General features: G+C 46.8%; 3 protein-coding genes across 5 annotated transcripts in view; 1 reads left to right on the top strand and 2 right to left on the bottom strand.

The window, feature by feature from the left end:
- Window positions 1-25,173, bottom strand: part of JAM3 (junctional adhesion molecule 3) — a 166,489-nt gene that overhangs the window by 128,916 nt on the left and 12,400 nt on the right. Inside the window, exons 5-9 of one of the 2 annotated variants that reach the window (XM_053452668.1) lie at window positions 24,424-24,626; window positions 24,192-24,291; window positions 23,956-24,088; window positions 22,991-23,045; window positions 22,450-22,787 (exon numbers count right to left, since the gene is read on the bottom strand). In XM_053452668.1, the coding sequence (XP_053308643.1) occupies window positions 22,752-22,787; window positions 22,991-23,045; window positions 23,956-24,088; window positions 24,192-24,291; window positions 24,424-24,626 (527 nt within the window). In that variant the 3' untranslated portion in view covers window positions 22,450-22,751. Of the gene's footprint in view, window positions 1-22,449; window positions 22,788-22,990; window positions 23,046-23,951; window positions 24,089-24,191; window positions 24,292-24,423; window positions 24,627-25,173 lie in introns of those variants that run through there. The other variant, XM_053452669.1, reaches the window with a different exon arrangement.
- VPS26B (VPS26 retromer complex component B) lies at window positions 1,151-6,178 on the bottom strand. Its single transcript, XM_053452664.1, has 6 exons — window positions 5,814-6,178; window positions 4,426-4,582; window positions 3,688-3,852; window positions 2,264-2,439; window positions 1,783-1,925; window positions 1,151-1,574 (listed from the first exon to the last, which is right to left on the bottom strand). Exons 1-6 carry the CDS (start codon window positions 6,034-6,036, stop codon window positions 1,425-1,427), a joined length of 1,014 nt encoding a protein of 337 aa, XP_053308639.1. The 5' UTR covers window positions 6,037-6,178; the 3' UTR covers window positions 1,151-1,424.
- On the top strand, window positions 6,924-21,400 carry NCAPD3 (non-SMC condensin II complex subunit D3). 2 transcript variants are annotated; one of them, XM_053452661.1, is made up of 34 exons: window positions 6,924-7,039; window positions 7,467-7,621; window positions 7,880-8,042; window positions 8,128-8,309; window positions 8,564-8,734; window positions 9,115-9,176; window positions 9,343-9,430; window positions 9,688-9,821; window positions 10,229-10,301; window positions 10,655-10,780; window positions 11,192-11,444; window positions 11,884-11,946; window positions 12,636-12,716; window positions 12,837-12,910; window positions 13,087-13,221; window positions 13,685-13,905; window positions 14,127-14,318; window positions 14,452-14,549; window positions 14,698-14,813; window positions 14,892-14,999; window positions 15,214-15,328; window positions 15,410-15,517; window positions 15,635-15,873; window positions 16,017-16,096; window positions 16,194-16,331; window positions 16,407-16,540; window positions 16,888-17,087; window positions 17,534-17,644; window positions 17,722-17,904; window positions 18,154-18,284; window positions 18,524-18,660; window positions 18,936-19,001; window positions 20,144-20,279; window positions 20,782-21,400. In XM_053452661.1, the coding sequence occupies exons 1-34, from the start codon at window positions 6,973-6,975 to the stop codon at window positions 20,879-20,881; spliced, it is 4,440 nt and encodes a 1,479-aa protein (XP_053308636.1). In that variant the 5' UTR covers window positions 6,924-6,972; the 3' UTR covers window positions 20,882-21,400. The 2 variants fall into 2 exon arrangements, with proteins under 2 accessions (XP_053308636.1, XP_053308635.1); XM_053452660.1 differs by having other exon boundaries at window positions 12,834-12,910.

The raw sequence follows: 25,173 nt of genomic DNA, 5'->3' as shown, positions 1-25,173 counted from the left end.
TAATTGAAACGCTGGTTTGCCACCAACTGCCACCGGTTGCGTTGCTGAGTTTTGCTCGAAACACACTATTTGTTATTGTCTGGAATGACAGGTTTTCATTAACTTTGTGCACGACGAGCACGAGCTTCTCAGCGTGTAATTTTATAATATAATACATCGGGTAAAAACAGATAAAAAACCCAAAAACACTTTATATCCAGCAGCATCAGAATAATCCAGAGCGCGACGGAGCGGGGGGTCCTGCAACGACGAAGCCGCCGGTTACAATAATCATTGGAAAATACGGAACACGAGTGATATATATAGAAGCACTATGAATAATTAACCCCTTCTGTGCCAGGGTTATTTAGCATCTTGTTGCTCACTCGGCTGGCACAGAAAGGGTTACGCCCCGATACTGGGCAGAAATAGCAAGTACTGTTCGGCTGGGTTTATCTAATAGGGCTCCGCTAGTTCCTATCACTCCCAGCCAGGGCTTTTTTTTAACCACTGGAGGTGCTAACTGGCCTCAAATTGCGTTTAAGAGCCACCAGCAAAAGGGGTGCATGCCCCCCCGCTCTAGTATTAATTCATCGAGAGGCAAACATTTCGATTTTTGAGGCAGGACGCCCACTTTTAATGTTCCGGGTAACAGAAGTGCGCATTCCCAAGGGGTTAAGAAGTCATGCTACGGATCATTAACTCCTTATTATGTATTTTTTCAAGTGAAAGTACGTATTTCCGTTAGTACTTAACCCCTGTAAGGCTGGGGACAGATATAGAATAAGGATTTTAACCCCTTAAGGACAATGGGTTGTCCTTAAACCCATTAAAAACAATTCATTGTGAGCCTGTACAGGGTTTGTCATTAAAGGGGTTAAATAAAGTATCTGTTAACGGGAATTACCGGAACCTAAGCATGGCATGCGAGGCGATGCTGCCCCCAGTGGTTGGAACGGCATCCTACAAGTGATAGGCGCTTGGAATGCAAACAGGTGGGTGCTTTACTGGCACGGAGACGTTAATTAGAACGATATATCGGCACCTACTCCTAAAAAAAACAAAGGGGGGCACCAAAAATGAACACCTTCACTTGTAAGGCTGATTCCAGCTGATTTCTCCAACCCCCCCCCCCTTCCAATCTTGGTGACAAATGAAGAGATGGGATTAATGCGATAAAACATAAAACACATTAATTTAAAAAAAGGGTTTAAAGGGCCAACAGAATTCTCATCTCCCCCAAAATTTCACCAAACGTCAAAACACGGCCAGAAGACACGGGGTTTGGCCTGGTTGGTTGGGCTGGAATCATCTCCCGGCAAACACTGACCCACTGTCCGTGCCGTTGGGTGGTAGCACGAGGTGGTGAAGAGTTTGGGGTCGGATAGGTACAGTCACTGTATACTCAGCCAGCGGCAGCCCGGAGGAGGCGGCAAGACGCGGCGTCACTCGTTCTCCGGGTCCCCCGCGGCGGCTCCGCTGTGCTGCGCTCTGCACTCCGGGTGACTCGTCCCCTCGAACCGCTGAGATGCGATAGCGGCCTGGTGAGACATACTCTTCCTTACAATGTCTCCTTTACGCCATAACACCACCTCCTGTAGGGAGAGGGGGAAATGATAATTACGGTATTCGCTACCAGTATCCCCGTATCATACAAATCATATCAAAATTGCACATTTCTTTTTTACCTAAAACACCTAGTTTACATAAAATATATCCTTCCTCAGAGGTGTGTGTTACCCTCCGACCCCCTGCTTGTACATCCAGCGTCTCGCTCGGTTAAGACCCCATTTCTCTTCTCACCTGCTGTTTGAAATAACGCCGCTCCTCCTCGTCAATCAGCACCAGGTTGAGGTAATAGCGAACGCTGAATTTCTTATTGATGTCCCTCATGGTCGGCGTGAGCTCGTACCCAGCAAGGAAAAGCCGAATTGGGATGGATTCCCCTGAAAGAAAGAAAATAAATCATTTTGTTTCATTTTTGGCTTTAATTACCTACCAGAAAAGAAGCATTCAGCTTCCACATCAACCTCCTTAAACGCAAAAGAAGGCGATTGGGAGCAGCTATTTTTTTATTAAAAACATTTTTAAGAATGTAAATATTAAGTATTTTTCTTAGTGAAATTTATTTTTAACCCATAGGCCGTGCTTTTCATTTCTTGTTGGGTTTAAGGGACCTGCAGAAGTGTTTATTCCCTCGAGATACTTTGTATCCGCACCAACCCTCCCCCAGGGCAGAAGCGGGGATAGCGGTGCAGGCAGGGGCCGGATTCCCGCTACTGACCTCTTACGGGGGCGCCGTCCATGATTTCGTACTTGGCGATTGTGTCGTTTTCGTGGTAGACGTTTGGCCCCGTGCCCGTCGTCTCTCGCTTGATGATATCGATCTCCATGTGTTTGATTTTGATCCGTACGAGGAGGAAGTAGATTTTCCCCACAATGACATCTTTGAGGTGGTACCTGCGGCAAAAGATGCCACCAGCGGCGGTGAGACGAGGGGCACAACGGGAGTGAATGTTACAACCACTAATAACCAGTACCAGTCCAAGTCATATCCCAGTATACACCGGCCGCTAATATCCAGTACCAGTCCAAGTCATATCCCAATATACACCGGCCGCTAATATCTTTATTTAGATTTGTAAACAGATAGGTAGGGGTTGGAGTCCATATAGAATAAGTTTACGGAGCAAACGTGTGACACGGAGAGCATGCTGGGAGTTCAGCCTTCTCTAATACTTCTCTTTTCTTGCATGAGTTAAATCATTAAGGAAAGAAACACAAACCGGTCAGAGTTCACAAACATGTACAAGACAGTAAGAGATACAGATCCTTTGTGTTACGCAAACATACATTAACTCACATTGAAACTTACGTAAAGTGGTGGTGACGGCCTCCAGTCATATATATACACACACACACACACACACACACACACACACACACACACACACACTACTGTTCAAAAGTTTGGTGTCACTTAGAAATTTCCTTTTTAAAAGAAAAGAACATTGGCCCAATAGCCCTTTATCACTCCCATCACTCCCGTGTTCCAATGGCCCTTTATCACTCCCATCACTCCCGTGTTCCAATGGCCCTTTATCACTCCCATCACTCCCGTGTTCCAATGGCCCTTTATCACTCCCATCACTCCCGTGTTCCAATGGCCCTTTATCACTCCCATCACTCCTGTGTTCCAATGGCCCTTTATCACTCCCATCCCTCCTGTGTTCCAATGGCCCTTTATCACTCCCATCACTCCTGTGTTCCAATGGCACATGTTCACTGACCCACGTTAAAGTTTAAAAGGCTAATGAATGGTCAGAAAGCCCTTTTGCAGCCAGAAATGTCCTTGTTTTCCATGAAAACAGCTGTAACCCCAAACTTTTGAACGGTTGTGTGTGTTTGCACGTTTGTATTTTCAGAATGCTAAGCATACAATAGAAGGACTACGTACACACAGCCCCTCCTGTAACAACTTCTCACCTACATCTACATAACTTTGTAAAACGGATGAATTATTAATTGCTTTTTTCTCTATAAAATGCTGGCATTTAGAGCCATTTATTATTATTAAATCGTCTTGTATCACAGTCAGCGAGAGAGTCTGAATTCTAAAGACCAACAGAATAACCAGGGAAGTGAATAAAGATAACTACTGGCGGTCGTCACAGCGACCGACGGGCCGGATGCCCCCGTCATACCTACTTGGACTTGTTGTATTCAAACTCAATGTGCAGACAGTCCTCGATCCCCACTTCCATCTTGATGGAAGAGTTGAGCTCGGGGTACGTGCTGAGCGTGTGCACCACGATGTCCATCTCTTTCACCACATCGTTCAGACGCCGGCTGAGGGTGGCGCGTAGAAAATACCTGCGCAACGGGCAAAGCGGACATTTAAACCACAGCGGCACTTAAACGCGCAAAGCAGTATACAGATGGGTGAGAGGATAGAAATATACCGTATTCTCCCGATTATAGATTCATTCATATATATATATAAAATAGATAATATATATATAATAATAGATAATATATAACAGATAATATAGATTATATATATATACACACATACATATAATAGATAATATATAATAATAGATAATATATAATAAGCATGTTGTGACGCAGTATAGCAGGGGAGATGATGCATTCATTCTAGAATTCTGGCACTTTTATTCTGTGTACACCACGATAAGATTACGAAGGCTCTGCCCTCCTGTGATGCGAAAAGAAATACGGGGTGGTATATTTTTATATACACATTTTGACCTGTTGTACAGCGCCGTGGAGTATGATGGCGCCATACACATCAATAAACATCAAGAAGCAGAACGCAACGCATGAAAGGCTGGTTTAACTTTTCCGATAAATGGATTTATACAGACGCATGAGCATATAACTCTGTTTCTTATACGCAGATGCCGGGGGCCAGGGGCCGCGTACCGTAGCTTCACGTTCTGACCGGTGTACGACTCGTACGGCTTCTCCACGTGGGTGAATTCAAAGTCGAAGCTCTGCGATTGGGAGATCTCTCCGGGCCGAGCCAAGTCCTTCACTAACGACACAAACTCGTGGTGATTCCCACGGTCGTAGTAGAGCTCTGAAACAGCAACCAGGCGGAGGGGGTATTATTGATCCTTTATCGATAACGGGAGTTTGCAGAGTACAGACATAAATATAAAATTTATAGCCACTCTATGGGGCCACAGACCCGGGCTACTGCAAGATAGCGACGGAGGCCACGCTATGGGGCCACAGACCCGGGCTACTGCAAGATAGCGACGGAGGCCACGCTATGGGGCCACAGACCCGGGCTACTGCAAGATAGCGACGGAGGCCACGCTATGGGGCCACAAACGCGAGTGCAGAAAATAATATAATTCCGTGACGTGTTAAAGGGCCGGGCTATCGCTCCACTGCCCGGCTAACGATCCTATTAACGATCTCTTTCATCTTCGTTAATTAAAGTCATCTGTATTGCAGAAATAATCACTGGGAATAATCTTCATGTAAATGGCGCAGGACTAAAAGGGTAAGCCTTGTTGAACAGGTGATGTTAAACTGTAACCATGGTAACTGAGCAAATCAGATTAAACATCAACTGTTTTTATATACGATACATTCTTTATGTTTAGGCGAAAATTGTCCCAAATACCGGGATGCCGAACACTAATTGGCCAAAGAGCAGCGGGATAAAGACCTTAACGGGACCCCCGGCAGGCAGCCAATCACACAGCTAGCAGCAGACACCTGTCCCACTAAGGTACCGCCTACTAGTAATGTTAAAAGTGCATAAAATACCCCCCCAAAAAAGCATTGTTGGCGCCAAGTATGAAAAGTGGCCTTATCACCATAGCAACGTACGAGACATTGTATGCTCTAATGGTGCTAATCGGGTCATTCCATCACTCGCTATAGCGGTGAATTAACTCCTTTTATAACATTTATACAAAAGCCCAATGAAACTCGGAACCTGCAGACAGATCGGCCCCATTCGGCCCCCGTCCAGTCGCCCATTTCTTCTGCTGTAAAGACTCAAACCTTAATCAGTCGTTGGTCACGTCTTAGATTCAGGAGCCGTATGTCTATCCCATGCATGTTTAATCCCCTCACTGTATTACCCTCTACCACTTCTGCTGGGAGGCTGTTTTTTTTTTTTTTTTTTACATTACATTGGAGATTCTTATTAAGGGGGTTGTTACAAATACAGCCTACAGACTGTCACCCCAACTCCTGCTCTGCAGCCTACAGACTGTCACCCCCCAACCCATGCCCCTCCCCAGCCTACAGACTGTCACCCCAAATCCGGCCCCCAGCTGATTGCTTCTCACCGATCTGACCGATGAACTCGATCTTGAGGCCCTGGTGCTCCAGCCTCTTGCCCGGGTTCCTGAGGGTGACGGTCACCCGGCCGGACACGGTCTCCCCGTCATAGAACAGATAGTACTTGTCCTTCTTGCCGTCCTCGCTCTTGTGCTCCACCCGGCGGCGGCTCTCCCCGTCCGTCAGCGCGATGTCCAGCTCCGCAGCTGGCCCAAAACCGAAGAAGCTCATAGTGGCGCCGCGGGGGAGGATGCGGAGGAGGGCAAAGCGGGGCCTGGAGAGCCCGGGGCAGGATGCGGAGCCTCACAGAAGACAGACAACGCGGCCCCAGACTCCGCGGCTAGCGGTCCCTCAAACTACGCAGGCGCGGAGAACCGTGACACAGAGAGCCGCGCATGCGCATCGGCTGCTGGCTGCCAGAAACCAACATGGCGGCAGCATCAACGCGCATTCTAAACCTGCCCACAAATCAGTGGAGTGTTAATCACTAGAGATTCGTCCTGGGAAATATTGCAAAATTATATGACAACTGCCGTTTTCCGAAGCTCAAGTGTGGTTTATATCTGCCAGAATGGCTCCAACAAAATGGCTTCTCACATAGAGACACTTATAAGCAGTGTTTTGCGACAAGTGTCTCTAGGTGACGGGGAGCAGTGTGGTGAAAAAAAACCCAGATACATTATGTGAAGAACAATGGCTCAGATTCTGGATGAAGTAGAGCAAACAGTCTCTGTCTTTGGGTCTCAACTCCTTGTCCCCTCTCTCCTCCTCTTATGACCCCCAGGAGCTCTGAATCTTTGCTGATACATATACTTCTATATAATATTATATGAAGCCCTCGTACTCAGGGGCGCCGCACCTCCTTTAGTGACTGTTGGCAACAACGTTTTGTCTCTAGTTTGTAGAACTCATCACTAGGGTGACATCAGAAACACCAAAAGCGGCCATATTTGTTTCTGGTAGCTGTCAAATATTCACACATGCGTATTACAGTTTCTAGGAGTTAATATGGCGCCTGAGGATTCGAGAATTTCCCTTTCTCTTTCCACCCTTATTGGCTGGAGTTTCTGACGCAGCGTTGCACTATGATGACGTCTTTTTCTCCTGCCTGTTGATTGGCCGGTTCATGTTGGGTTTTGGCGCTGGCTTAGTAACGGAGGTTCAAGGATGGGAGACCGGGAGACTGTGCTGCTGGAGGCGCTGGGCCGCCTGGGGCTCAGGGGGCTGAGACGGGGTGAGTAGTGCCTACGTCTAGAGGGCAGTGAGATTCAGGGTAAGGGGTGGCATAAAGCAGGGGCAACAAAGAGCCCCGTGCTAATCTGAGGAGAATACTGAGATACTGCGGCAGTAACAGGGGTATTAGACAGGGATGCGCTATGTTACATACCCTCAACACTCCTATTGGCCAAAGAGGGGCACTTCATTTGGGGGTGTGGTTAGTGGCAGTGCTGGGGGTGGGCTTTCCCCATACTGTTTATGCGCCTTTGTGCCCTTTTGAGGGGGGGTATTTGTGTAGCTGAGTGGGGCATAAGAATATTGGGGTTTTGTTTGCCCCGTTTAATTTAAAAGGATGTTTTCTGCGTATAATGTACATTTCAAAACATCTGACCCTCTAGCTTTAGATCATGACTTTACATTTATTTCTCTCTCATTTCTGGCAGCTTGGGTGGATTCTGTGTGGGAACTCGACTTCACGGAGACGGAGCCTCTCGATCCCCGAGTGGAAGCTGAGATCACGGAGAACGGGCTGGAAGCGTTTAACCGTTTGTACGACGGCTTGTCGCCTTTTGCTTCCGAAGACCAGGAGAACACACGGGTACCGTAGTCCTCGGGCGTAAGGGTTGCGGGTCAACCTGTGGGCATCCGGTGCATCGTATGTTATAGCTTGCGTTGGTGTAGAGAGGACCTGTCAACAAACTTTATTTAGCACGTCAGAGGAGGTCGAAGAGGCAAAAATACCCTTTTTCTCTTAGAATGATGAGAGCGATGACATCAGAGCCAACTCTCCAAGTGCTTGTTTCACATGCTCGCACCAGGGCGTGAGAGTAACCCGCATCCTTTCTGTATTTTGCAGAGCATCTGGACCCTCTTTGCCGAGAATGATATCTGCCGTAACTCCCTGGTGGCGGTTCTGTATCACTTCATTCAGATCGGGGAGAACAAAAAGGCTGACGTCACACAGAGGACTCTTGCCCTGCACGCCGCCGGCCTCTACTTCCTGATCTTGGAGATTCCGGGTAACTATCGCCGGCGCTGGAAAGTAGAGCGGTCCGATGCCAGGTTCTCCTGCCGCAGCCTCCTGAAACCGTTTTCTTTCAACAGGTAGCGTCGCTAACCAGGTTTTCCACCCGGTCCTGTTCGATAAATGCGTGAGCTCCATTGAGAAGATTTGGCCTCAGGATCCCGACTCGAATCGCAAGCGCAAGAAAGACGCGCTAAAGAGCTCTCAAGGGGACAGCCGCGGCAGGAAGAAGTCCAGGCCGGTCCGGAGAGAGGACTCGGAGGTAATGCGGAACTTCGCTCTTGTTTGAGGGATACATTGTATGTTCGAATATCAAAGCAGAATGAAGGTTACTCTGAGAAACAAGGCTGCTCCTCGCCACAAATCCCAGCTTTTGTAATATTTTATTAGAAATTCTGATAGAAATATTTCCCTAGAAGGTGAACCATTTTTAATTCTTTTGTGACTATGCAATCCAGAGCATATGAAGAAGGGTCTTGAGCCCCACCGTGCTAATATTCCTGCCGTCATTTCCAGCTGAATGACATATTGGAGGACGAGGAAGAGGATGAAGAAGCAGTTTATTTCTCCACTCGTGACCTCATGAACATCCGAGAGTCCGTCTTCCTTCTCCTGAAGAACTTCCTACGCCTGCTCCCCAAATTCTCTCTGAAGGAGAAGCCTCAGAGCGTGTTGCACTGCATGCAGGTGGGTGGCAGGGGTTCGGCGAATGTGGGGGGGGTGTTAATCAGAAACTTGGCTATAGCTGTATCGGTCTGAGATAAGATGGAGTCTTTAGGGGAAGGTGATATGTTTGAATGGGCCAACATAGAAAAATATGTAGAGTCGCCTGAGAAAGAGACCTCTGTGGTCCCAAAAGCTTATACATTGTTGCATCTTTTTCTACGTTGGCCCTAACGTAGCACATGATGAAAATGCCTCATCTAAAGGTACAATATATATAAGGGTCGGCTGTGGCTCATTAGCGATCAGATCGAGTGATGAGTGTATTTGTTTTTTTTTGAGATTTCACCTCCAGCGTCTCCTAAACACGTGAAGTAATTTGTTTTACTGCATCTGCTTTTTAGATCTTCATAAACTTGACAAGTTTTGAGACCGTCCCCCAAGAATTGCCGTTTTCGGCAGCTGGGTGAGTTCCTCTTTGTCCGTCTCGGCCGGCGTATAAACTGCCTGCTTCAACTGGATCCTGCGTCTGCGGTTTTTGGGCATTTTATGTCACAGCTTCTAACACAAACTGATTTATTTCCCTTTTTTTGCCCATCTCTGCAAATAGTCTTTTTTTTTTTTTCTTTCAGTTCCGTTAACCGCATGAAGTACGTTCCAGAGTTGGCATATCACGGCTTGTGGTTACTCTGTCTGCCGGTCCACGGGGATTCTAATCAGGTATTGAACTTGTCTGCTGTCCTAAAGCACTTCTTCACCCCCAGCGACAGCAGCTGTTAAAAACCCCATAAACTGATCCAAAGACATGATTAAAGTGTCTTTGCGTGAAGGTTTTCACATAAGTGTTGTTAGAATTTGATGTGTTTAGCCAAGGGGACGTTGGAATAAGCTCGCCGCTTGTATGGATCAGTCAGGGTACGTTTTGGCGACGTGTCGCTTGGCATTCATCGGAGATGATTTGACTTCTCTTCTCGCAGACCTTACGACGTCTGTTCCAGCGCCTGCTCAGCGTTATCCTGATGATGAAAGGAGGAGAAGGCGCTCACTCCACTCTGTTGGTGATCAGCCCCTCGGTCACCAGCGCCAAGAACCAGGCGATCCGATTCATCAGGTGCGTCACAATGTACCCGTCCCTGTGTCCTGGGTATCTGACCTCTTTCTCTTGCTCCTGTCACGAGTCCTCTGTAGAAGGTGATGCCTTTTATTGGGCTCACAGAGAATGATGTGCGTAGTCGCATAAGCTTTTGGGATCCTCGGAGGTCTCTTTAGACTGAATGAAACGAGACCTCTGAGGTCTCACCCTGTTTGTGCCACAACTGAAAATCGCTTCAATGTGGGTTTTTGTTTAGATAAATATTTGCCTTCCTTTGGGTTTATTCTTTATTTTGAGCCGAATGGCTGTCCCCTGCTCAGTGCATTTAGTTTTGCGTCACTAGATGGCGCCGCTTGTCCATATTACACCCGCCATGATACTTTAACCCATGCCTCGCTGTCTTTTTTTTTTGGTGTCTGTTGCAGTTTTCTGGTGGACGAGCTGAAGGAAGCGGCTTTTCCGGTATTACACATCCTTCTGCAGCACATCTGTGTCAAGGTAACGAGGAGCAAATATCTAGGGGCAGCCAAAGTCCTTGCAGAAAGTGTCCGCGGTGGCTCAGCGCGGTGCCGCAGAGACCGCCAGCACATTACGGGAAGCTATTGGTCTGTACGCTTCCATTGAAACATGTCGCTGAGTCCGCGGTGGTGATCGGGGGCCGCTAGAAGTCAGTCATCTGCGACACTTTATTCAATCTTAAAAATGATCAATTTGCTATCTTTCTAGTTAAGCTTTTCCGCATTTTTTAATATCTCTGCGATAACTTTGCTCACCTTTCATTATTCTTCTAGAGTCCTGCACCGGTTTAACAATATATACATTTTTTTCCTCCGCTTTTATCTGGCGTTTAGTGTCCGGATAAAGCAGAGTATCGTCTGAGTGCAGCTCAGGCTCTGGTGAAGCTTATGGAAAAATTACCCAATCCGGAATACGCTCTTTTCACCTCCTGGATGTACGGATATTCCAAAAACTCCAAGGTGAGAATGTTTCATTTTGTCCGTTAAAAGCCATTTAATCATTTATTGTAGTTAAAAAATACAGCAGCCGCTATAACTAAACCTGTTAAAGCTTGTTTTGGGAGAATGTTTCGGGTCACGTGAATCTTTGTGTTTTTAATACAAAAAAACCTAAAGAACAGATTTGTTGTATTTTTTTATCTTTAAAAAAAAAAAAAAGGCTTGAATTTTAACACCTCAATTGTTTAGCGGATTATTTTGCACACCCTGTGCTGTCGCTTTGGGGTACGGAGCCTAGATGGTGTAGGATAACGAAGATGTCACTTAACGGGACTTGAAGAAAGACCCCCCCCAAAGCGTTGAAGCCACCTCAGTGCTTCAGAGAGGGAAAAAAAGACATTGAATAACAAATCCCACTTTGTGTTTGCGTAGATCTCGTACCGGGTGTTCGCTTTGGACGTCGCTGTTGCGTTGCTGGAGTTACCGGAGAGAGAGACGGACGAGTCCTTCCCTCCAGAAAGTCTGAAGTTCCTGCAACACAAATTCCTGCTGCAGGCCATGGTGTTCAGCCGCTGCTCAGACAAAGCGCCGACCGTGCGCAGCAAAGCGCTCTCCTGCCTGGCTCAGTGCTTGGAAAGAAACGCTACGTCTGCCTTGGAGGGGGTGCAGGAGCTGCTGCAGGGCAGTAAGTATTCGGGGCGCTGCTAACGCTCTCGTAGGTATGGAGAACTGGCCGGGGGCTTCATCTGGCTTTAAATAACCCTAAGATTTAGTACTTAACAGTTAATTTATCTATAACAAATAGAACCTGCCGGCAGATCGGCCCCATTCGGCCCCCGTCCAGTCGCCCGTTTCTCCTGTTGCAAAGACTCAAACCTTGAAGAAAAGAACATTTTATCTGGGTTCTCAAAATCTGAAACAGTCCTAGAAATTAAGAAAACTTTCTCCTGGGTCTTAAAAGTAACTTTTTTGATGATTTAGCATTAGACTTTAAAGAAAGAAATCCTAAATTTTCACATTTCCCAAACTTTGAAATACCACTTGCGCAATGATCAAAAACCATACTTTTTTGTCTTCATTTACTGTATTCTTTTATTTTTCTCGTGATGTGTTTGGTTTTTTAGGTACTTGTCGCACTATTTTGGGTTCTTACCTGACAGCTGAGAGTTCGGTCAACGGTGGAGAAGGTACGAGAATGCTTGTTACTTTTTGTTCTAAAGTCGTATATTTTCTAATACAATATTGTATTAATATATTCATATTATATTGTATAAATAGTATATTGATATAATATATTTAATATAATATTAAATAATTATAATCGCATGAAGATTCCAGGGAGCAGTTCTGTAACGCGGAGAAGCGTCTTGCCAATCGCTGAGTCTGTGTTGGAAAGTTTTCCAGCTATTTATCCGTCTCCAGCATCTGTGTTTACATCGATTCACATTCAGCGTGTCTGGCTGATGTTTCTGGATCCAAAGGACTCGAAATGCTGATTTCTGTAGCAAGTTATTGTTTTCAACATGTCTCACACCGCCGTTATTAAATATATCGAGAAAATGTGCCAGAGTCGGAACGGATTTCACCCTAGACTTATTTTATTGGACAAGGTTTAGTTAAGGGGACAGTTTAATGCCCCAGGGAGCTATTCCAAAGACGAAGAATGCATATTAAAGTATTCAAATAGTTAAAATAAAAAACTGGTATTTAGGAAAGACAGCCGTGTGAACGGATTAGGGAAATGTATGTTATTTTCAATGCGGACACTATATATAGTTTAGGGACTCGGGATTTCTCTTGTGTCCTGTATGTGTTTTATCATCTAAACGGTGCGTCCGGACGTTCATTTTTTTTTTAATATACTCTGTTCTTGCAGCTACGGCTCAGCCACACAAATCTTTGGGCGCCTTAAAAACCATCGAAATGACGGACGGAGGAGACCTCACGAGATCTGATGGTATCCGTTATTCGTTTGAAAGTATTTGCCGTTTATCGCTGCAGTTATATTGTGTAACGTGGGGTATTTTGGTATTTTTTCTGTTCTGTCTGTTTTTTAAATGATTTCCTTTTAAAGCAGGGAAGGAGACGCTTACGATGCTTCGCCACAGAGCCGGTGACGAGAAGACAAACGTGAGGAAATCTGCCCTTCAGGTATAGCTTCTTAACTCGTTATGCAATTCGTCGCCGGTGGCGTTTTGGGTTTAAAGTCTTCTTTTTGTGTGTTTCCGGGAAGCGTCGGGAGCTGTTCACAGCTGCGCATGTTCTTGGCTCTGACTCCAGATCGCACTCTTGCATCTCACTGTCGGTTCTGTGTTTTCCATTCGCAGGTTCTGGTCAACATACTGAAGTATAACTTGATCTCCTGCAGCCCGGAGGATCTTTTAACGCTCCAGGACCGATGCCGCGATCCGGCTGTATCCGTTCGCAAACAGGCGCTCGCCTCCCTGACCGAACTCCTTCAGGTGCGGCGATGTATTTATTTATTCCCCTTCATAAATGTTTTCTTTTCACGCGTATTCTAAACCCGATAGACTCGAACGTTCAGGACTTAGAGACTTGCGTCAACCTCTGGGGTACTGGAGTCCGGCTGGTTATTGTATGATTTGTAGTCCTGCTCTCTGCCCACTGGCTCCCTCCACAGATATTAAATATCATCCTGTTTAAGCTTCATTTTATTAGCATAGATTTCGCTCTGAAAATACGTATTTTCCTCAAAATTGCTAGTGAGAATTGGCTGATAAATGGGTGTTTTTGGCAAGCTGGGCTCCGTGATCTCCAGCTGCTGAATTGCCCGTCTCTGGTTATAATATCTGTTTCAAAGTCCGGTCTCCGTGGGGTTAGTAGAGCAGGAAAGGCGCGCAGGTCTGCTGCATGATTAAAGAACGATCAGCCGTTTATACGCCGGCTCTCGTGTTTCCTCGGCAGGCTCAGCCACACAACGCTCTGATCCAGAAGGCCTGGCTGACCGGCTTGGTCCCCGTCGTGCTGGACACGGAAAGCACCGTGCAGGAGAAAGCCCTGGAGTGTCTGGAGCAGCTTCTTCTGCAGAATATCACACATTATAACCGTTACAAGCCGAGCGACGAGAGACAGAAGCTCACCTGGGACCTGCTCACCCTGCTGTCTGACGAAAGCCAGGAGCTCAGGTGAGAACATAGGCCGCTTCCCTGAACACCTTGCATGTGGATACTTTGTATCTGCTGAGCACCATTGAGTAGATTATCCCCTTTTACCGACAATCTGGACTTTTTTTATAATTGAATGTATAGAACAAAAGGAAAGCATTTAAACCGAGTTAGTCCGTTGTTTTCTCTGTTACCTGCCAGACTTAATAGCGTTTTCTGATCTCCTCCGCTCCCCCTTCCAGCCGATATTTAACGAAAGCCTTCCACATGTGGTCCAAGCAAAATAAGTTCTCTTCGACCCTCGTCAACAACTTGATTTCTCACACGGAGACCGAACACTCTGCCCCAGCCTGGATGGTTTTGGCCAAGGTTGCCGGCTCTTCTCCGAAATTAGATTACACCAAGATCCTGAACTCCTGGGACCAGATCAGCAGGTGAGAAAAGTCCAAACGGGTGGCCTTCTGCTTTGAGTTTGGTAGCTGTTGGCTCGTCGGCTAGTTTTGTATTTGACTGTATTATGGATGCCCCTTTCAATTGCTGAATATTCTTTCACAATTCTTTTTCCAGACAGGCCGATGCCAACACAACAACCACCGGGCATATATTATATGTCATTGGGCACATTGCCAAACATCTGCCTGCCGACACCAGAACCGGTCTGATCGGTGAGTGGAGAATTACGAAAATAATTGTAACTTGTGCCGGGATAATGGTCCTTGTGGACCTGCTTAGGCCGGGACGTAGAGGTTCGCGGTCTTTCCTTTTTCCAAGTAATCCGAAGCAGATTTGTTTACCTTTTGGTTTGTTTTTCAGGTCACGTGAAGTCTTGGTTGAAGGAGTTCAAGTCTCCTCCAGACGTCATCAGCCCGGCAGTTGAGTCTCTGCAGAAGCTGTGCTACGCTCACTCGGACTCCCCTGAGTGTGTGCAGGTAACGTGCGGGTCCCGTTCGCTCTCCGGTTTGTACCATACTTTATATCGCCTCACACCAAGACCTTTGCCCTCCCAGGATCTGCTCAATGGGGTTTGCGGCGATTTAGTGGCGACATGCGAAGAATATATCTCCTCCGTGGCGATGACCGATAGCAGAGATGCGCAGTTTGACCAAGAATTGTTGGTAAGCCGAGCTTCTCTTTAAGGAGACATTTGGCTGATAAGTGTTGATGTAGAACGTGTCGTAAGAGGTATAGATCGAAGTAAGAAAGCTGAAGGGGGTGTAGATAGGGTGGTTGTTTCCTTTTTACGCCTGCGCTACAAGATATTACATCAGATATAGAAACATAATTGGAATGGCTGCTCTGGATTCCTAAAACACCTGCCCCCCCTGCCAGGTCAAACACCTCTTCACCCTGGGAGAAGTCGCCCAGCTGTGCCCGGCCCGCGTGGAGAAGCGAGTCCTGCTGCTGGTTCAGTCTATATTGGCCAGTTCCGTCTCGGCCGAGCAGAGTGAGTATCTTCCCTCGTATCCCGCGGTCTCTGTTATCGCCTCGTCCGGCACCGGCCTCTCATCCGTCCGCTCGCTTCCAGATTCCTGCCGCTCAGAAAGTGAGGAGCTCACCGGATCACAACCGCTGTCGCAGTTCAGAGCTTCCAACATGCCGCCACTGGTCCGGGCGCACGCTTTTATCACACTTGGTAAGCGTCGATCGCCTAAACAGCGTGCCGTCGTAAATCTGGGTTTGTGCGTATGAAAGATGGGAGTGCAGCGACTCGGTGGAGCTTTTGCTTGTTATTCTGCGGCTTCTTCCACAGGAAAGCTGTGCCTTCAGCATGAAGACCTGGCTAAGAAATGTATCCCTGCCCTGGCCCGGGAGCTGGAGGTGTGCGACGACGTGGCCATCCGCAACAACGTGATCATCGTGATCTGTGACCTGTGTATACGCTACACCACGATGGTCGACCGATACATACCCAACGTGTCCGTGTGCCTCCGCGACAGAGACCCCTTCATCCGCAAGCAGACGCTCATCATGCTGACCAACCTGCTGCAGGTGAGAACGAGAATCGGTGTGCGCTCTGGGGAGGTCGGACCCCCGGCGTATCCCGTACACCACTCAGTGAGTGCAGCTCGATGTAAGGAGTCCCCGTCCGGCTGCCGTTCTCTGTCTCACACCCCAAATCTTTCCTCCTCCAGGAGGAGTTCGTGAAGTGGAAAGGCTCCCTGTTTTTCCGCTTCGTCAGTGTCCTGGTGGATCCAGACCCGGAAATCTCCAAGTAAGTCTTTCGCTTTCTGGTTGTGACTTTTTTTTTTGTATAATAAGATTTTTTTTTAGCTTTTTCTTCACTTTTAATAATTTTTTTCCGTGTACAGATTTGGGGAATTCTGTCTGGTTCATCTGCTCCTCAAGAGGAACCCGGTCATGTTCTCCCAACACTTCATTGAATGCATTTTCCACTTTAACTCCTACCAGAAACACGAGAAGTACAACAAGTTCCCGCAGACGGAGAGGTGAGGGTTTCCCGCGGTAACGTTTTGTACTCTCTCCTGCGCGATTCACTAACCCGTCCCCATTTCATTTACCAGAGAGAAGACGCTGTTCTCTCTCAAGGGGGCCGGCAACAAAGAAAAACGCGTGAAGATCTACAAGTTTCTGCTGGAACATTTCACGGATGAGCAGAGGTTCAATCTGACCACCAAGCTCAGCCAAAATGTTCTAGGTAAGCAACGAGTTCCTGGCATATTCTAGAACAACGCCCGGAACTCCTGGATTCATGTATTTATTTAGTTTGAATTAGGGCGCATATAACTTTGTGTCACATGTCTGAAAGTTCTTGAGTTAACCAAATTTGTAACATTTCTACCAAATTCATTCCCCGAGATTAATGGAATTTCAGTTTTCGTGATGAAACGGGCCGTAGAATAATCGCACCTTGTGCTGTTTAATGCCGGCCCTTGATCCACCGGCTGGCCGTACACCTGATGCGAAGCAGTAAACCGGACTCTGTCTCTCTGTGTCTCTCCCTCGCGCGCCGCTTTTGATCCCTCAATCGTTTTCGTCTCGCAGCCTGTTTCGTGGACGGCGTTTTGCCCGTCGACATGGAAGCCGACGAGTTGCTGTCGGACATCTTTGAGATCATGAGCTGCAAAGAGATCAAACTGTCGGCGATGAGAGCGAAACCCGGGGAGGACGTCGGCGCCGACGATGACGAGATGGCGATGGCCACCGCGGTGATGCAAGCGGCTCAGAAAAAACTCATATCTCAGGTGAGCCGCGGCGGTCTCTTCCCGGACTGCAGAGACTGAACCATTTTTTTTCCTGCGTAAGACACGAGGTCGGCCCGTCATCTGTGGGTTTTAGGTCTGTATTAACCCTTTCGCTACATAAACAAGGGGAGATTTTGGAACGATTGCCTACAAACCTCAAAAACGTTTTAGTTAAATAAAAATCCCTTTCTGCTTAGAATTCTTCTTTTAAACACTTTTTGAAATGATTCTAGAATTCTGAAGAAGGGGAGACGCGGAGCCGAAATTACTGCCATGTTTGGCACGATCTTTAATCCCTTCACAAAAGCCCATACATGCGCGGGCTCACAATGCATTGCCTTTAATGGGTTTAAGGATAACTCATCGTCCTTAAGGGGTTAATTTGATCCCTCCTGTTCTTTGATTTTGGAATAATAATTATAATTCTCCGGTGAATCCCTATCCAGGTGCAAAAGAAGAACTTTATCGAGAACGTCATCCCCATCATCACTTCCCTGAAGGGGCAGTTGGAGCAGCGCCGGATCCCGGCAGTGAGAGACCTGATGAATTACCTGCGGGTAGGTGGTCGGCGGAGGGAGTGCCGGGCCGTGCGCCGGGCAGAGGCGGTATTTAATCCGGTTCTGCCGCCCCGCAGGAAATGATGCAGGATTATCGGGACGAGATAAAGGACTTCTTCGCCGCGGACAAGCAGCTGGCGGCCGAGCTGGAGTACGACATGAAGAAGTACGAGGAGCAGCTGGAGCGAGAGAAGGAGCAGGCGGAGGAGAGCGAGACGCCGGCGGACCGGTCTGCCGCAGAATCAGCGGGGTCCCCGCGGGTCAGTTAAAGGGGTCGAGGGTTATGTTTTCATTTCATTGATTTTTGACACTTTTGTGATATTTTTTAAGTGTTTACTTTTTTGTTGTTTTAAGTACAAATCTTGGTGAACAAGAAAAAAAGCACTTTATAGAGTAGTTACATCCCAGAAAAGCCACATTTTCCGTGTAATGAGATAAAAAGATTTTTTTTTACGGAAATATCATCTTGAAAGTTTGCGTAAAACATTTCTTTCTCTCGTTGGTTTCAGGGATCTCCTCGCAGCGGGAACGTTGCAGGGTCTCCCAAATCCCCCCTGGCTGTCGATGGACGAGCCAGACCAGGAACTCCGTTGGGTTCGCCGGTAACCACGCCGCGTGTCGGCGTTCTGCAGAGACCCAGGTGAGGGGGGGATACGCGATGATACGGCAGAGGGGGGGTGTAAAGACAATTTATACGTTCGGAACGTGAGCCCCTTTTTATTTTTATTTTGTGCGCAAATAACACGATCCTAGCACATAGAACAGCAATTATACCAAAAATTTCTATTTCTGCTGAGGTGTCGTTCTGATGTTTTTTTTTGTTTAACAAAAATGTAATTTTTATATTTTTGTTAATATATATATATTTTCTACCTGTAGGCAGATGTCCCTCAGCACCATCGCCATCTTAAACTCCGCCAAGAAAGCAGCAGAATGTAACAAAAAGCAAAGAAGCAAAAGCATCGGGGCCCTTCCGTTAATACGCTCTCCGGCCAGCACGGGGAGCAGCAAGCAAGGTGGGGGTAACAGGCGTATAATGGGTTAAAAGGGTGAATCAAATGAATTCTAATAGATTTGGAAGAACAAGCAAAGCTCGGGGGGGGGGCCCAAACTTTCTGTCGGTTCCCCTCCTGTGTAACGTCGCTATATGCAAATGAGCTGTTCTTCATTCTGCTCGGTCATTTGCATATGGAGCTGGCAGAGCTCTTCTACGGTTTCAGAGATTTCATGTGGGAAACATAGTTTTATAGTATTTTTAGTAACTCTTTTTCTTTCTTTCTTTCCCCCCCAGTGGTCTTCCGCACCCCCGGTCAGGAGAACAGCTCGATGGAGGGAAGAGCGATCAGCACCCCCGACCGTACGCAGTTCGCAAAAAACATTTTTTTTTTTTTATGTTATTTTCTTTAAAATGATCGCAAGCGGAAGCGGCTGCTCCTTGTTTCCAATGAATAATGAGTTTTGTACGGGGCGATACTAACTGGAGCGCGGCGAGCAGGAATGTTTCATTGGTTTCCATGGCAACTGCTCCAAACTGTAGCCCATTGTGCCTCAGCGGCTGTTTATTAATCAGGGTCTTATGTTCGTAAGCAGAGACGTCGCCTGATGGCAGATCCATAAAATATTGCCGGGATATAGAGAATTTCCAGCTGCTTCGGGGCAGATGCACAATGGCTCTACATACACAGCCCCAGCCTCTGTATACAGTATACAGTACTATACACTGCCCCAGCCTCTGTATACAGTACTATACACTGCCCCAGCCTCTGTATACAGTACTATACACTGCCCCAGCCTCTGTATACAGTATACAGTACTATACACTGCCCCAGCCTCTGTATACAGTATACAGTACTATACACTGCCCCAGCCTCTGTATACAGTATACAGTACTATACACTGCCCCAGCCTCTGTATACAGTACTATACACCGCCCCAGCCTCTGTATACAGTATACAGTACTATACACCGCCCCAGCCTCTGTATACAGTATACAGTACTATACACCGCCCCAGCCTCTGTATACAGTATACAGTACTATACACCGCCCCAGCCTCTGTATACAGTACTATACACTGCCCCAGATACTGTATACAGTACTATACACAGCCCCAGCCTCTGTATACGGTATACAGTACTATACACCCACCCCAGCCTCTGTATACAGTACTATACACCACCCCAGCCTCTGTATACAGTACTTTACACCGCCCCAGCCTCTGTATACGTTATAGACCCATAACTCCAATCCAGTTCCACGTTATTTGCCCCTCGAACGTACGGCTCGAGAATAATTCTCACAACCTGCCCCGTTCGTTAATTCTCATGTCCTAAAACTTCGAGACCAACAGGAAAACTTTCTTTAAAGGTCCTGTGATTATAACTGGGGGGGGGTTTCTGTGATTATAACTGGGGGGGGGGTTGATCTGCTTTATTTATCTTTTTCTGGCTGATCCCCAAACGCAGCCTTTTCCAAATCTCAGACTCTCGTTCTGTTTTCAGAGACCATCGATAACGTGACGTTCGGAGCCGGAGTCAGTTACATCAGCGCCGGCCGCACGCCGTCCTCGGGAAGAGAAAGCGTTGCGTCCCAAGAGCCGGATAGAGACGTTCTTTGTATCATGTCCCCCGACAAGCCGTAAGTCCCTCCGCAGCACCGTATCCGGTGAAAGCTGCACCCTTACTGGATCTTACTGGATCTTTCTTCCAGGACTTCACATAGAGGTCCAGCGCCACTCTCTGCTGCGATATAAATTCAAATCTTACATAGAAAAGAGAAGGCCGAGTCCTGCAAATGGGTTTTATAGTCTTATGGAGAGTTCACGTTCTGAGCCTTAATTAATGCTAGGTTATAAAACCGCACAGGGAGACGATATATAGAAAGCTAGAACCTGCCCGCAGATCGGCCCCATCCGGCCCCCATCTAGTCGCCCGTTTCTCCTGCTGTAGAGACGCAAACCTTAATCAGTCGTTCTCGTCTTAGATTCAGGAGCCGTATGTCTATCCCATGCATGTTTAATCCCCTCACTGTATTACCCTGTACCACTTCTGCTGGGAGGCTGTTCCATATGTCTGTCCAATGCATGTTTAATACCCTGACTGTATTAGAAAGTCGCTGATTCTGTGTTTTGGTTCTGTAGAGCCCCTCAGCCCCGGCCGTGGAATTTGGAGTCTCCGGTGCAGAGGAGAACCAGCCGACGACGACCGTCCGTCAAAACACCGCTGAAACCCGCCAACTAGACAATCAGCTGCCGACGACCCCTGGAGCGAGCGCCAGAAACCCTGCAATCTATATTCAAAAATATATATATGGAATCTGCCGCTAGAATTAACCGCTTAATGCCTCGGCAGCCATACAGGAATTTATAATCCCAGCACGACGGCCGGGGCTCTACTTATCAATGGAAAGCCGACGTGTTTGTGGCCCCCGACGCGTGTATATATTTATCTGTATTTTTCCTTTTTTTGTTTTTCGCACCATGTCTCATTTTGTATTTTTTTACAACAAAGATCAAGTCTGGTTTCACGATCCACTCGGAATCATGTAATCTTTTTCACGTATTAAGCGTCGGCTCGTTAACGCGGTGGAAGGAGGAAGTGGCACGGAGGGGCGGGCCGGAGCTCGGACTCTTAAAGTTCAGCTCTCTGCTCCGCTCATCATTTACCAAAAATAGAGGAATAAATAAAAAAACAGTCGCTGAAGAAAATCAAACATCTTTAATATCAAATAGTACAGCAGCTTATTATATACAGCGTTGGGGAAGAAAATAAAGATGAAATGCGTTGTGTGTTTGCAGGGATGGAAAAAGGTTGTTTTTTTTGTTTTTGGGTAGGGTTTTGCCAGGAGCCGGCGTACCCCCAAGAACCCCCCCCCCCACCGGCAGCAACATTTTAAGCACCGGAGCTGTTTATAGAAAACGTCACAGTTGAAATGAAGGAAACAGAGCTGTGAAGCAAGTCAGGGTTCCATCGCCTGTAATGGGGGTTACTGCCCGATATGTCTCGCTGCGCATGTTCTGTAGGCGCTGCCTGGACTGAGAGGGGTTAATCAGAGTGCACGTGATGTGCGGATGTAAATTTATATATATTTTTTTCTTGGCATCTTGAGTTTGTTGCCGAATAAAACGGAGATAAAACCAAACGCGTCACAAATGTGTCGTTTTATCGTTAATTTACCTAAATATTCTTTTTAATTTTGGTTGGGGAGAGGCTCTCGACATGGGGGGGGGGCTTGGCTAGGTCGAATAACACAAGTTATTAAGGGTCTTCTTATCATCACCAGGGCTCATTAACTAAGTACAGCTACACTCCGCTCTAAGTGAATGAAGCTCTGCCGAGGAGTCTAAGCGGGGGTTAAACTGATATAAATTCCGGCTCCTGACGCCGACAATCAGTCCCTCCGCTTAGTGAGATACCAAACCCGCGTCTCCAGGCTGTGCCAGTCTCTCCAGCGGCGATGGTCGCACAGTGCTTAGAATTAATAACAGCGAACTCAGGAGAAGAAAAAAACGATAAAAAGGCCGGAGTTTGTCTTATTTGCCAGTGAAATAACCAAAAATATATATATATGTGACATCATGGAGATAATACACGGGGAAAGCAGCAAATGCCGTATTTACATTTAAATAGAAACATCTTTCCTTTGTGTTCAAAACGGACCTTCTGCAGCAAGTCACGAGCGCCTCGGGTACCTGAAAGGGCTCGGCGGTCCCCCGCAAGCCGGCCCGCCGCCGGGGAGGACAAAGATTAACGCTAAACAAAAAACACGCGTGGAGCCCCCTGCGCTTTTGCATTTTCCTTACGTTTAAACTTATCTCGATGAAGAAGAGATCAGAAAACCGAACTCGTTGTGCAGGAGTGATACTTTCAGCGGTTTGGCAGTGACGAGGTTAATACCGCCGGTAGATCTGGAAACGGTCCGTTTGCCGGTGGGCAGCCGGTCGCGCGGGTCTTCGGTGCCAGAAAGTCACCGGGCGGCGTGGTGTCCGGCTGAGGGTGGGCTGGTTACAGGCTTTGGCAAATTTCAAGAGTTTATTGATGCTTTTTGTGTCGCCCCCACCGCCTCGGAGTGCAGTCTTTCGAGGGTTAATCGGTGCCGAGGGGCCACGTCTCAGATGACAAAAGACGATTTGTGTCTGAAATCTCCCTGCGAGGAAAACAACAATCCCAGCGTCAGAGACCAAAAAACGCCTTTATTACCCCGATTACAAACTCTACGGCTGCTGAACGAGCTAAGCTTAAAACATCGCCGTCCTTATATTAAACGGAAGGGGTTAACGGCGGCTCCTCTAAGGGCTGCTTACTGCGCAGGAAAAGACAAAAATAAATAAAATCCAGACAAATCCTCACCTCGTCGCCGGTCCGCATGTAATTCACGCCTTCTGACTTTGCCGGGTTTTTATAGCTGAAGAATTAAAACCAGACAGAAAACAGCGGTGAGATAATTATACATTATACACTATACACTATACACACTAATTATACACTATACATTATACACTATACACTATACATTATATACTATACACTAATTATACACTATACATTATATCTTATACACTATACACTAATTATACATTATACACTATACATTATATCTTATACACTATACATTATACACTATACACTATATACTATACACACTATACACTAATTATACATTATATACTATACACTATATACACTATACACTAATTATACACTATACACTATACACACTATACACTAATTATACATTATACACTATACCCTATACACTAATTATACACTATACATTATACACTATACCCTATACACTAATTATACATTATACATTATATCTTATACACTATACACTAATTATACATTATACATTATACACTATACATTATATCTTATACACTATACACTAATTATACATTATACATTATACACTATACATTATATCTTATACACTATACACTAATTATACATTATACATTATACACTATACATTATATCTTATACACTATACATTATATACTATACACTATACACACTATACATACACTATATACACTATACGCTATACACTATACATTATACAGGGCCTGTTAGGGGTGTTGGCGTTTCTCTTAATATTTTGCTCATAAAGCAAGACTTTTTTATTTTTTATAACTTACTGCTTAGTGAATAAGGCCCCGTACAGCAAAGCGCTAAGTCCTCTCAGAATCAGAGCCGCCGCTGGTAGACGGATGATACCGGAGCCCCCGAAATATCAACGATTTACCCCAAATTATCACCGGTGTAGTAAATAAGAGGTTGGCCCCGCGGCGCGCCGGGCGGACGTTACTTACTTCTGTCCGCTGGATTTGGTGCCGCCGGCGAAGTAACCCTTCCGATACGCGCAGCAGATGCCGGCGGTGATCAGCGCCAGGACCAGGACCACGACCAGAATGCCCCCGACGATGCCGCCGACGTTCAGGTCATCTGCGGGCAGACGAGGGGGCGTTAACGGCTTTGGGGGACGAGGCAGAGCGGCCGGGGGTTATTTTGGGGGAAACGTTTTATTTTAAGGTATTAAGTCACTTACACACTTCCAGCACTTGCTCCTCGCACGTGGCCGAGCCGGCGGCGTTGCTCGCGATGCAGTAATAGCTCCCCATGTCGCCTTTGGTTACCGCCGAAAATAGCTAAAAAAAAAAAAAAAAAAAAAAAAAGATCCAAACCTTTACGTTTGATTTATCTGCCGGTCGCGTGATTTAAACGGCAGGTAGGAGGGAAAGTTACCGCGGGACGCGCAGACCTGGGTAGGAAAGACTCACCAGGGTGCCGGTCTTTGGATCGGCGGTGAAAGAAGAATTGATGAATTTGGGGTTGGATTTGGAGTCGGCGGGGAGGGGGTCGCCGTTGCGGATCCAGGTGTAGCTGGAGCCGGGGTACCCCTCGCTCTCCTGGCAGTGGAGCGCCGCGGACTTCCCCACCGGGACCGCTTTGGGGACGCTGCACTTGGGAGCCACTGGTTTTACTGGTAAAAAGGGGAAAAACAAACATTATTCACAGAGAAACTCACGAGACGGCGGACGGAATTCATCGGCCCCGAAATACTGCGACTCGGACAGCCCCTAATCTGATTGGATCTCAGACATAAAACGGAAAATGAATAGAATATTCTTTAAATCATGGCATTTCTGATATTTTAGCGTGTGGATGTATGTTCTACATCATGCGTTCTTGCGTGACATCACCATGCACCCCCCCTCTCTTGCTTTATGGCAATGTCGGTCAGACCGCGGTGTACATTTTACAGCGGCCGTAAAGCATCATCCTAAATAAACCGTTCTTAAAGTGATGCAAAAATATCCAAATTAGCGTTTTTGCCTCCTAAGTAAAATTAATGTTGTAATAAAACATCAAAAAAACGCAAAGATCGGGACCTTAAGAGGGAAACGCAGAGTAATGGAGCTCTAATTCCGAACGCTAATTAACCTCTTGTGCACCGTACCCAGCTGTGAGCCACCCCAGCGCACGCCCTTATTAACAGACCTGCGAGGGCTTCGGGGCCAGAAATCTCT

The sequence above is a fragment of the Spea bombifrons genome, chromosome 12 (assembly GCF_027358695.1).
Source record: "Spea bombifrons isolate aSpeBom1 chromosome 12, aSpeBom1.2.pri, whole genome shotgun sequence".
Classification (NCBI taxonomy): domain Eukaryota; kingdom Metazoa; phylum Chordata; class Amphibia; order Anura; family Pelobatidae; genus Spea; species Spea bombifrons.
This window is presented reverse-complemented; position numbering and strand designations above follow the sequence as displayed.